The 12,904-nt window shown below is 45.5% G+C and overlaps 1 protein-coding gene across 2 annotated transcripts in view; it reads right to left on the bottom strand.

Moving 5' to 3' along the window:
• Positions 1 to 4,751: 4,751 nt before the first annotated feature.
• Positions 4,752 to 12,904, bottom strand: part of Mfhas1 (multifunctional ROCO family signaling regulator 1) — a 91,339-nt gene continuing 83,186 nt past the window's right edge. The window contains exons 3-4 of one of the 2 annotated variants that reach the window (XM_059244742.1): positions 11,198 to 11,307; positions 4,752 to 6,271 (exon numbers count right to left, since the gene is read on the bottom strand). In XM_059244742.1, the coding sequence (XP_059100725.1) occupies positions 11,280 to 11,307 (28 nt within the window). In that variant the 3' untranslated portion in view covers positions 4,752 to 6,271; positions 11,198 to 11,279. The remainder of the gene's footprint in view (positions 6,272 to 11,197; positions 11,308 to 12,904) is intronic. The other variant, XM_059244741.1, reaches the window with a different exon arrangement.

Genomic DNA, 12,904 nt, shown 5'->3' with positions numbered 1-12,904 from the left:
TTAGAGACTGTGAAAGCTTTTGCAGTAGAGGCCTATTTCCTATGAGGTAACAGAGAACTATGCAAGGGAATAAGAGTCAGTGTCCTTGATTTTTACTTACAGTCATAAGTACATATAGCATCTCATTGAATAATCTTAATACCTTTATGGTACAGACAGTTCCTTTTGCTTTTTATACAGGGAAACTGAGGTACATCTTGATGGATGGCAGAGGCAGGGCTGAGAGGCAGCCTGGCGGCCAACTGCTTCACAGCCCCGTTTCTTTCACTCACACATAGAAAACAGAGAAGTGATTACATTCAAACCTGCCCAGGTTACCGCTGAGTCTGCCGCACTTCAGAAACACTGGTCTGGGGGATATGTGATGGTTAATTTTGTCCACTTGATCAGACTCAGAATCAACTAAGAGATACACCTCTGGTTGGGTCTGTGAGGCCATTTTCAGGAGGGATTAACTGAGGGAAGACACCCTCCACCCCCCTCTACAGTGGGTACCTTCCTTCAACATCGCTGATGCCAGGAGGTTTTAACAAAAAGCTGTGCCACCATGAAGGGACCAGTCCACAGACCCAAAGCTGCAGGATCTCCACAACACAGGACAATGCAGGATAACCAACAGGCATTCCAGTGAGGGCCCAGCATGGATAGTGTAGCAGAAACCAGAGGCCTCGAACCAGACCAATGACTCTCTGCAAGGAACACTTGCAAGTAGAGATATGTGGAAAAAAGGGTTTCCTGCGTGACTCACTGTGTCACACTACAGTTTCCATGATTTTTTCCTTCTCTCTCTTTTTCTTTTTTCTCTTAAATTTTATTTTATTTTATGGGGGGGCATGCAAGGGCAGAAGGCAGATTCAAAGGGACCAGGGAAATGAATGGGATGGAGATGCATGATGTGAAAGACACAAAGAATAAATAAAAAGGAGGAAAAATAGCTGTGCCACTTACTTGCCTGTCATGGCTTCATCCTGGTGAGTGTGTTTACCCTTCACTAACACCACAATCTGGAGTCTTCTGCCTTCTGAATGTGAACTAGAGATCAGCAGCTCTCCAGGAATCCAGCCTTCAGCACGAGAGTGGGATTGTGAACACACCCAACCTTGTGGACTGGTCAGTTTTTCTGTCTCTCTAGTGTGCAGACAGACATTTGGACTACCTAGACCCTACTGTGTAGGTCAATCTAATAAACACCCTTTCTAACTCATTCATTCTACTAATTTCATTCCCCCTAGAGATCGTTGATTGATACAGGCCATGTCCACACACCATTTTAGAAGGCTTCCTTCCACACTCAAAAGCATGCGCATTCTACCTGTAAAGACTGATGCTTTGTAACAGTGTCTAGAAGGTTCTCAGAGGCCGGCAGCAAATATCCATTTGCTTTAACACAACATTTCTTAAAATGTCTGGATCTTGGAGCCTATTGGTGAGCATGTGTTAGCAATGAGGAGATTAGACATTCCAAGGACCTGTTTGGGAAACACCCACTTAGGTTCTAAGGGGTCTAGCAGGCCCGAGCATGGTAAACATGGCTCTGGCAAGCCTTGCCCTTCTCCCCCATTCCCTCTGCCTTGCTAAAAACAGATTACATTCCTAAAGCTAGCCACTTCCTCCTCCTAAGGCTGATCACCAAGGCGCAACTATCAAAGTATTGAAGTCCAGCAACCCAAAGTCTCCTTTAGCTACTGTAAATAATCTGTCCAATCAAAATTAAACACCTCATCCTAACACAGGTTTCTCTTTCCCCCTTTTATAAACTGCTATTTGCCTTTAGGCCACCTCTGTTTCCTCCCTTTCCAGAGGTGGTCCTTTGTCTCTCCTGAGCAAATACCCCACCCCTTCTCTCCTGTTCCTTTTCCCTTCTCTCTCTTCCTCTGTCTCCCGTCTTTGTCCCTTATTCCTAGCCCTCTGTCCCTCTGGGGCAAATAAATCTTTGGGCTAAGAACTTGGGGTGTTCTCTGCCAATTCCAGGCTTTCCAGGTCCAGTGCTTAGAAAGATCCTCATTTCGCTCAAAACTTGCTTGTATATAAGAGCAAAAGATATTTCTTTCCCGAGTTTACAAATAGTTAAATGGGGTTCTATTACCAGGTGATGCTTCTCATGCTGTCTAACCCAGATAAGTTCATTTGCCTTCTAACACCCTTTTAAGCCCCCACCCCCACCCCACCCCAGCCACATACACACACAGCCCCTTCCCACACAGCACAACAACAGGTTCCCTCATTGCCTACCACACTGGGTGACAGCCCTGGGTCACATAAGCAGTCATGGGGTAAGGTACCCGTGGCACTGGGATTCAGCAGACCTTCTTGCCTCCTTGCATGTGGTAGGTAGGACGGCTTCGGAGTTCTGTGAAGTCGGTACCCTACTTCAGAAAGCTCTCACTGAGATAGGGGAAACAGCGCCTGGAGGGACCCGTAACTGTGAGGACTAATGCATTTCTCATTGTCACCCCTGACACCTACTTTGCTGTGTGACCTGCTGAGCAAGCTTCAAGAACTCCAAGTGTCTTGATAAAAGCCAGGCGTGAGTTGCTGGCAGATGTTCAAACTCTGCTCTCGGGAGCAGAAGCAGGCAGGCAGCAGGAGGGATGGGTGTCAGAACTTACCTGGGCTCAGCGGTCAAGGCGAGCCATTCCACCGGAGCATGCCTCTTGTTTCACCTCAGGTAGTTTCAAATATTTCACTCTGGGGGTATATTTGAACCAGGGTACCCAATAACCTCGCCTTCCTTTCCAGAGCTTTTTAGATAATCTCAGAGCTTTTTTCAGCATTCTGGTCTGAGCAGGTCCTGTTCCTATGTCCCAGGTCCTCTGTGCAGGGGGGCTTGGGACTTGTCTAAGTTTTCATGCATTTTTTTCTTTCCATATCTTTTAAAACAAATGAGCAAACAGAGGAACAATGCTTTTGGATAGGCCCTAAGGGACCTGTAATGTCAGCCTTCCAGAGTGTTTCTAGACAGTATTTACAAGCTATGGCAGAGTTCCTGTGATGAGCCTTAAAAAGGGAGGGAGACTGGGGGATGGGAACTTTCTAACCAATCACAAGTCAATGAGCTCCAATTTAGAAGCATGTGGGTTCACTGCAAAGAGTCTGACTTAATGGACAGACGATGCTGGGATGTGTCTGAGTGGCAGAGCACCTACCTGCCTGGTGTGTGCAAGGTTATAGGTTCAGCCCCCAGTCCCCAAAGAAAGAGCCAATGCTCCAGAGGCAGAATTTTAAAAGTGACTTGGACCAGGGAGATGACTGAAGGCACATGGCACCAAGCCTGCCCACCTGAGTTTGATCCCTGGGACCTAGATGGTAGATGGAGTGAACCAACTCTCCAAAGTTCGCCTTTCATGTCCACACGTGTGCTGTGGCACGCACATTCCCACACACATTCCCAAATAAATAAAGTAAATGGAATGAGAAAAAGAAATTAAAATAGTGGCTCTTTCCTTTTCTTTTTTCCTTTGGGGATTCAAGCCCCAAACACATGAAAACAGCCAGCCCCGCTTTCCATAGCTCAAGTTTGAGCTAAAAATAGAAAACTGTTACTCCTTTAAACTGATAAATTGAAACCAAAACCAATCCAACCCAGAAATAATCAAACTCTGGAGCTGCCATGGATTAAACATTTCATTGTATTTTTATTGATTTTTTTTTTTTTAAATTTCTGCCCTGTTAGGACAATGAACTGGGAAACCACAATTACAATTCACAGACTGCAGCATGAAAAACACACACTCCATTGGAATCACGTCAAGCCTTTCCTCTTTATTCACTCGAAAGAGTCCAGGACATATGTCAAATATGAGCACTGTCTTTTTTTTTTTTTTTCCTTTCCTTGGAAGGGGAAAACATTTATTCTGGCATCACTTTTACAATCCCAGGAAGTGGTTTGGATACCACCATAGTTGCAGGAATAGAAACCATAACAAACTTGGAGAGCATCTGACAGGCAAGGGGCTCCTTGGGTAGAACGATGCCTCTTGTGCTTAGTGGACGGCCCCTCAGCTGCTGGCCGCTGAGTCTTCCCAGGTGTTGAAACGAGGAAACAGAATTTCCTACGCAGACACTGAAATTCCTCTTGAGCGGAGTGGCTCCTGTATCTCCAAGCCTCCCCCCACACTGTGGCAAATTCTCATCCTTTGCTGGAGCTTTTTCAGGCCCATGACCTTCTGAGCATGTCGGCCCTGGCCACAACACACGTGACAACCAAGGCTCTCTCCTCTACACTGCTTCTCTAGGGTTCAGATGACAATACAAAACATCACTTGTCAAAACATAGCAGATATTCAGAACATGGGCATCTGTGTTTATGAAAATAGCAACCATTTGCAGGGTGTGCTCCCCAAGGAGCCTTATTTTTATTTAACATGGCTCTCTGGGGAGTAAGCCCAAAGTCATATACAACATTGTAAGACTGGTCAAAGTTTCTTGATTGACAGTGTCAGAATTGACTGGTGCCAATTAAAAACCAAAACAAAACAAAACAAAAAACCTATGGCCCAAATACTTCAGTGGTCCAAAAAGCAACAAGACGTTAACCCTTCAGTTTATACTTGCACACACTTACACACACATGAGAACTGTGACAAAAAAAAAAAAAAAGATCAAATTCTGATCCATCCTGTGACTGTGTTCTAAAAGGAAATCTCCAACTGGACTTGTCATAGTTAAGTATTCAACACACACACAAAAAAAGAGGATTCCCACTCAATTCTGATTTCTAAGAAATCACGGTCATGGAACAGGCTGGGGGGGGCAGGGAAGTCAACGGAACAGATTCTACACAAATTGATGAGTAATTGCTCACGGTGCAGCCGCCTGCTTGCATTTCTCTCAAAGATTCGTGGTGACTGCGTGTGCTGTGGCATTCTAAGAGTCAATACTTTATAAACAAGCCTAAGAGTAGGACCAGCTTGACTCACTTTTCTTATGGGGAACAGTTAGTTTTACATGCTTCCTGTCAACACACGGAGGAGGCAGATGTAAACAGAATCCTTTACGTTCTGCAGAGAACGTGTTACTACGACAGCATATGCTGTTTGGCCCCAACTAGGAGGACACTAGAGAGAGAGATTTGGGGGGCTTGTTTTTAAGTGTTTACCTCCCGGAGATTTCAAAACAAGGGTTTTACTAGATCTTGGCAGCAGATGTCTTCCAAGTGGCTCTGAATGAATCAACAGCCCACGAGGCACGGAGTTCCGTGAAAGCACGCTCCTACCTGCAGGTCCACGGGCAGATGTGGAACTTCACATGGGGTTCTGCTAAATCATGCATACTGTTCCAGGGGGAAAGGGTGCATAACAGAATCACTGCAAGATTGAGAACTGACCTCAGATTATCTCAGGTTGTTCCAAGACTCAGATTTTTCACGGATTCTTCACCTCATTTGGCCCCGAGGAAGGCCTCCCTCTGCTCCAGCTGTGGCGATGTGTAGGGAGAGAGAACTAACCATTCTACCATCATGTCCAGTGACTGACAGGCGGGGGGCGTAATGAAAAGATGGGAGGAGCTCTGTCTCAATGGGCTGCACGTTCCTGGTGATTATCAGAGTTCTAGGAACCAACACTGAATCCATCCATGGACTAACAGGGAGGAGGTTAGCTCTCCCTTTCCTTTTCAGTTGAGAAGGCGGTTAGCTCTAAGGGACGATGAAAGAACAAAAGGTCTAACACTAAAAGAAGACACCAGCCCCATCTTGGCACAGTTCTCATGCAGAATATTGCACCCAGTGTTAACCAATGCTAGAAGCGTCAAACTGTATAAATTTAAATGTATTTGCATATTATAAAAATAAAGATTAACATATACATATTTTTACACTCGTGACGGAACAGCAATGAACATCAGTCGATCCCTCCTTCACATTGAACAGAACTGAAATCTGAGTGTGCTGGACGCTGCCACCTGGACTGGAACTATGGCTTATGTGTACACGGAAAACAAAATCCCTGAGAAGCCATTCGACATTTTTTTTTTTTTTTAACTTTTCTTCAAGTAGCTCTCTCCTTGGAGGATCACAGTTTCTGAGGTTCAGGTGGTGAAACGTTTGCTCCAATGTTCGCTCCCATCTTCCCAGCCCCCTCCAACCCCCCTCCAAGGGTCCTCTGCAAGCACCTGGTGCATGGTCTCACCCTGGGCCCCAAAGGCGCTTGGGAGCATGGCAGGCTCACCAGGGGCAAAAGATGTCCCAGTCAGTTCCCATGCTCTGTTGACTCCATGGAAACTCCACAGCCACGAATGTCACTGGTTTCTGTGCTTTTCACCAACGTTCTTCCTAGATGGGACGAGAAGAGAAAGTGACATAGGAGAACAACAGTCTCAATTATGAGGAAAGAGAGTGATGACATTAAGGAATCTGTACAGATTTCCAGGTCTACTTCTAGAATTCTCTATGACCAGGCCAAGCAAGGAGTCCCTTTAGCAGTTAGATTAGGTGATGCTATGCACAGGTCAGACATAAATGGGGACTGACTCTCATGGCTATGACCACTTACCTGACCGGATGAGCTTTACAGATGAGCTAGCTTCGTAATGAGCAAACACAGACTCTAAACACAGCCTCACTTCCTCGGTAAACACACATGGACACATAAATAATGCCTGCCTCCCCCTCCCCCCCAAGCGCCACCCCAGGCTCAGAAGTGCATGCCTCAACCTGAGTGTGGTTGTCTACCACCCCTAAGCATGCTTTCATTTAGAGTGTTACAAGCAAGGGTGTCAGCCCAAATCCAGGGTGTCTGAGCACAGGATGAAAACATTCTCAGCCAACTGAACAGTGGCATTTGATTGGAACGACAGGGCGGGAAGGTCAGATGTCTGCGGCTTTCATTCTGGCTTTCTACAAGGCTATGCAATGGATTTTCTCAGTGTTCTAATGATAATGGCATACCAAGACAAAGAAGGAACGAACGGGGCTATGGTCTGTTTGCCCACTCCGTCTCTCTCAACGCTACTTTATTTCACGAGGCTGGTAACTCGCTATCCACTTAATACGCCCATCCACCCCTTAGAAGAATAATCTCAATCATCTTCATATCAATATCACCCAAACCAGAAGCCTTTTGTTTATTACTCACATACCAGGGGTGCACTTTCCCTTGTAGTACATGCTGCTCAGTTTCTCAATATTTTACCAATCCCACCAGGTCCTGGGGTGAGATGCCCAAGGGTGACGGTATAGCTACGCTTTGTTCAATGCAAGCAAGACTCCTAAATGTGCGTGATGGGTAAAAGAGACGTTGGCTATTTGGGACCCTGAAGAGTTTCACATTTCTTTGGCACTCAGTCATAAGAAAACGTACGCAAACCTAGTAATACAATAAACTCCTGGCAGGGAAGGTTTTGAAACTGTCTCAAATTCCAGTAAGACTATGATACACCTAACTGTAAGAGGATGGCCATGTAGAAACACATGTCTCACTCAGGCAGTGAACGGAGCGGTGTGGCTGCCAGCTCTCGGTTCATGGGGCAGTAACTATTTTTCCCTCAGTGAATAGAATGAACTTCCAGAAATGCAGACAGTTATGTCTGCTGTCTGCTCCCCTGAGCCACATGGAAGTCTGAGAAACCCAAGATCACCTAACCAAGGCTGCTCCAGGGAACATTCCACGTTAGCACATGCAGCATTTCCCACACTGTGATGGTTCATGTTAACTGTCAACTTGGCAGAATCTGGAATCAACAGAGAGAAGGGCCTGGAGGAGACGATTTTGATTACATTAACTGAGGGGGCAAGACCCGCCCACTGTGGGTGGGACCATTCCCTGGCTGGGATTCTGGTCAGTGTAAGAAGAGAACTGAGCAGCACTCACTGCCTTTCTCTCTCTCTCTCTCTCTCTCTCTCTCTCTCTCTCTCTCTCTCTCTCTCTCTCTTTCCTTCCTTCCATCCTTTGTTATTTCTTTTTGTTTTAGTTTGGATTTTTGAGACAGGGTTTCTCCATGTAGCTCTGGCTGTCCTCAAACTTGCTCTATAGACCAGGCTGCCCTCGAACTCAGATCCTCCTGCCTCTGCCTCTGTGGGAGGCCCACTTCCACTTTTTCCCCAGGGTCTTCTTGAGGAGAGAGGGATGAGAAATATTTAGATAGAAAGATAGAGGGAAGAGAAGACAGACAGCTTCGGGAGGGCCTGGATCAACATCCACTGGCCCCTTCTGTCTCTTCTAAAGGGCTTTTAATGGGAATGCCAAGGGGTGGAGCAAAGACCTCCCCCTAGCACAGCCAAGTGCAGACCTTCCAATCACCTAGTAACTACACACATGGTGAAGCCATCCTCTAATGCAGCCCTGCTGGGTAAAGCACGCTTAGATCTCACTAGGAAACCTCTGTGGGCCTCCAAATGCCTCCCAAGTGCCACCCCAGCCTGGCCAAGCTTTCTGTTTCTCGACTGTGGATGCTACCATCTGCTTTGAGATCTTGCCGCATTCACTTCCCCTCCGTGATGAACTGTATCTTGAACCATGAGTCACAACAAACCCTTTCTCCCTTATTAAGCTGCTGTGGTCTGGGTATTGTATCACAGCAACGAGAAAAGAAACCAGGACACCGCGATCACACCTTTCATCCATCAAATCCCCAACCTTCTCTATCTTACTGCTTTTCCATCTCCATGAGCCACCCCAGCCCTTCAAGGTCCACCCCAGATGACACTTCCTGGACCTTGACCTGATTTTTCCTACTACTATTCTCCGTGCTACTCATAACCTGTCATCAAATTTCTATTTCAATGTGGCGTGCCTTTGTCTGGCTACTTCTTTGATTCCCACTCTGCGATTCTTATGGGCAGGTTACTTCCCCGACACTTGCCACAATGCCCACTAGTGTGAAAATACTCAACAAAGCTATACAAAGAACAAGATAGGAGAAAGGCCACAAAAAGTAGTCAAGGTACTATGAGCGTCTTCCTATGGCAGTATAGTATTAAACAGCAAAAAAACAAAGAGGAAGTGTGCCGGACAAAATAACTGATTAAGAGTTACAAATGTTGGGAATGGCTTCCCTGGAAAGATTCCTAGCTTGAACAGACAGGCCCAAAATTCTACCATCACCCAGGACAGAAATGGAGAAATGGAACATCCTGGGAGAAGAAGGGAGTGGATTCAGTTCTCTACCATGAAGCCCACAGGCCATTGAAGGGGCTGCCAGAGAGGATGCCGGTACATGAGGTGAGCAATTGAGAAGGCTCTACTGGGGCTTAGATCTAGATTCTTCCCAGGTTAGAGCACCTGCCTCATCTCCGGATACAAAGAGAAAGGATAGCTCAAAATATTTAGCTGTCTAGGCTGACAGTGAAGCCCTAGTATGTATAACTTGTAGCTTTCATTTTCTGTGTTTTGAGATATGTGTAGAGGGCATCGATCCTGGTGGGACTGGTCCCGCTGGAGGAATCTCTTTCCTAGAGACCATCATGAACTTGCCCGCCAGTGCCTCTTCCACACCCAAACTAGCCCGGTCATAACTCAGATCCCACCCACTTCCTTTATTGGCTTTCACACCCTGGTTCACTGTCCTGCCCTAATCCCTCCAGAGCCTGACAACAGACAACTAGCAATGGCCTCTGTATCCACCCAGTCAGTCCTACACTTACATGCCGGCCTTGCCTGGGAAATCAAGACTGTTGCCCATTGTTCCTCCTGCCTCTGTCCCACCAGCAAGCCCAGGCTTCCCTCGTGTGGCTGGCCCCTTCTCTGCAAGGTTAGCTGTCTGCTGGTCTGCTGGCCTTATTATCCTTCAGAGTGGGAACACACTGCGTTTTAAAATAGACACAGAAATGAGAGCGTCGGCACTGTGGAAACAGCATTGAGGACTTGGACGGTGAGGCGAATGGCATGCCTGTGCACTCGGCAGCTGGGGTTGGGGGGACACCATTGGGTGGGACGTAGTGTTCTCTGCCTTACAGGATTACTAAATGGATCGATGTGTCGGGGACCTTTCCTCTGAGGGATTTTGTCTAGGTGTTATAGGTGTGAGTGGCTACAATATGAAAGACAGCACAACACACCAACACCTCCTTTTTATGAGAACAGGGGTAGGCACTGAGGACACCCTAGAAACAAGTTTTCATTTATTCTCCCTTGGCAATGGCGAAGGGAAGCCAATATTCTTGCTTACCTACCCAGCATACACATCAGCCTTCTATTGGCAGACCCTTTAATTACTAAGTGTCTAGATAAGCCAGTGGGCAGATTTTACCACAGTACCCACATTGTAGAAACATTCTGTTTATAGTTTTTACTGTCTAGGCCATCCAGTGTACACATATGTTCCCAGTAGAAACAACAAGCAGGTATATTTATTGAGCACATATTTGCTCTATGTAATTATATTAAATGCTGTGTTTGAAATTGCCTCTCTCATGAGACAATCTCATGAAATAAGTACCTTTGCAATCTACATTTTTACAGATGTAACATCACAGTTCTAACAAACAGCAAAGACTCAGTAGCCAGGCTGGGTGGTCCATGTCGGTAATCCAAGCACTCAGGAGGCATAGGCAGGAAGATAGCAAATTACAGACTAGTCTGGACTATACAGCAAGACTGTCTAAAAACAGAAAGAAAGAAAGAAAGAAAGAAAGAAAGAAAGAAAGAAAGAAAGAAAGAAAGAAAGAAAGGAGGGAGGGAGGGAGGGAGGGAGGGAGGGAGGGAGGGAGGGAGGGAGGAAGAAGAAAGAAAGAAAGAAAGAAAGAAAGAAAGAAAGAAAGAAAGAAAGAAAGAAAGAAAGAAAGACAGGGAGGGAGGGAGGGAGAGAGAGAGGAAGAAAGAAAAGAAAGAGAGACGAGAGAGAGAGAAAGAAAGGAAGGAGAGAGGGAAGTTGGTCCAAGCTAGTACAGTGGAATCCCAGAGCTCAAACAACCTTAAGAAAATAAACATTGTTTTCCAAAGTTACATGAGGTATTAACCAACTTGCCTTCTTTCTGATGTTATAGTCTGTACAATAAGGTAAATTAAAAAAAAACACACACACACACATTTTTTTTCCAACATGGATCTAAGATTACTGACTCATCATACTATTGTAAGTTAAGTGAAGAATCAGGCATTCTGCTGTTTCTCTACCCCAAGCATGAGTGACTCTACACAAATAAAGGGCTTTCTGTCCTATGGACGTTCTTCACTCCCAACCCACCCTGTCTCCTCTCTAAGTTCTCCAGGTTCTCAGGGCCAGACCCATTCAAGAGACTCTGTGGTTCCCAGAGACTTACCCTTAAAACTTGGTGCTCCTAAAGTCACAGATTGGGTACAGTAAAAATGGTAGCAGATGGAAAGGAGCACCATCCTTTCCACTTAATTGTCCAAGAAAGTATGGAGATACCTAAGCAGAGAGGGGAGAATTCCAGGATCAATGTGGCTGATGGGGGACGGCAGGATTCAAGAAACACAATTCCTCCCAGCCGGGAAAGGCAGCCAGGCAATGGGCTAGTCCCTCCTTGCCAAGGACAAAATAAATAAATCAAACTGACAGAGAGCCTCCAGACAGGCAGCCTCTACACTTAGCTGTAAATACCAGAACCCCAACCCCCACTCTGTTTTAAAATTTTGTAGTCAATGAATATGGTCCATTGTAATAACGCCAAATTCAGATCATTCCATTTCTCCTTAAAATATGTTTTCAAATCCATATTAACTAATCCAGGGAGACTTTGAAATTTTTGCCTAATTATTTGGTGAGATAAAAGCCACAGTCTTCACCCTACTTTTATATATAAAAGGGTATGTCAGTGGGTCTTAAATATCTTTATGTCAAAACAATGTCACTGCAGAATTTCCTGCATGAAACATTAACTGTACTTTTTAGAATACTTAGAATAGCAAAAGAAACTGGTATCCTGTAGGGTTCTTGCTGGGATATGAGCGCTCCTGCACACAAGCAATCATCAAGGTTTTTCAAAACAACAAAAATAAGAGTTTTGAAATGTATATCTCATCTCTGCCTTCAATTGTTAATACATTCTGAAAAGTGTAAATGCGATGCTCAACATTTTTGTTAATTCTATTAACACGCCATCTGCCAAAGTCAGAACTGACTTCTTTATCGTCCATGAACTTCCACCTCTTCCCAGGTCATGGAGCACACAGACACAATAGCACCACAAGAGAAAGGTCAACTATTAAGAAATAAAAATTAGGCAGTCCCACATCCTGCATGTTCCAGGATCAGCCCACTAAAGGACCCACACAAAAGAACGTGGGCAGCATGCTGGGAGGTAAAGTGGTTGTTTTTGTTTGTTGGCTAGCCTGTTGACTTCTTTCTGATCATCACAAGAGAATCAGTAGCCAAGTTGGGGTTAGCAGTCAGTTTATAACAGCACACACAGTTTAGTTAGTAGAGGAGGCATTGGTCGGAATTTCTTTGGAAAGAAAAAGAAACAGTTTTCAGGTGCAGGACACCTGAAAATGAAGTGTGGTTGGCCATCTGCCATTTGCCCAGAAAGGAGCACACCCGCAGACTAGAACATTAAGAGTCTCAACCAGAAGAGAGACTGTATAGAACTAGAGATTCACAAACAAAAGTGTAAAAAATTCTGGAATGCTGACCAGCTTGACCTTGGGCAGGTAACCACAGTAGTCATGAGTATGCGAGCTCAGCGACCCTCTCTTGTTCAGAAGGTAATAATAGAGGGCAGAGCTGAGATAGGCATTTCAAAACACTCACTCTCTCTCTCTCTCTCTCTCTCTCTCTCTCTCTCTCTCAACCTTGTTTTGCTCTGGTTCTCCCCTACCTCTGACTCTTACAATCATTCTGATCCCTTACAATGGTCCCTAAGCATTGTGGGGAGAAGCGTGATATAGAAGTCCCATTTGTAACAGAGCACTTAGCAGACGTTCATTCTCTGCACCTTGACCAGATGTGAGTTTCCGCATTAACTACCATCTACCTACCGCACTGAGATACTTCTCTGATGAGGTCT

Source organism: Peromyscus eremicus, chromosome 17 (genome assembly GCF_949786415.1).
Source record: "Peromyscus eremicus chromosome 17, PerEre_H2_v1, whole genome shotgun sequence".
Classification (NCBI taxonomy): Eukaryota; Metazoa; Chordata; class Mammalia; order Rodentia; family Cricetidae; genus Peromyscus; species Peromyscus eremicus.
The sequence above is the reverse complement of the archived record's forward strand: the minus strand, read 5'-3'. Positions and strand labels throughout refer to the sequence as shown.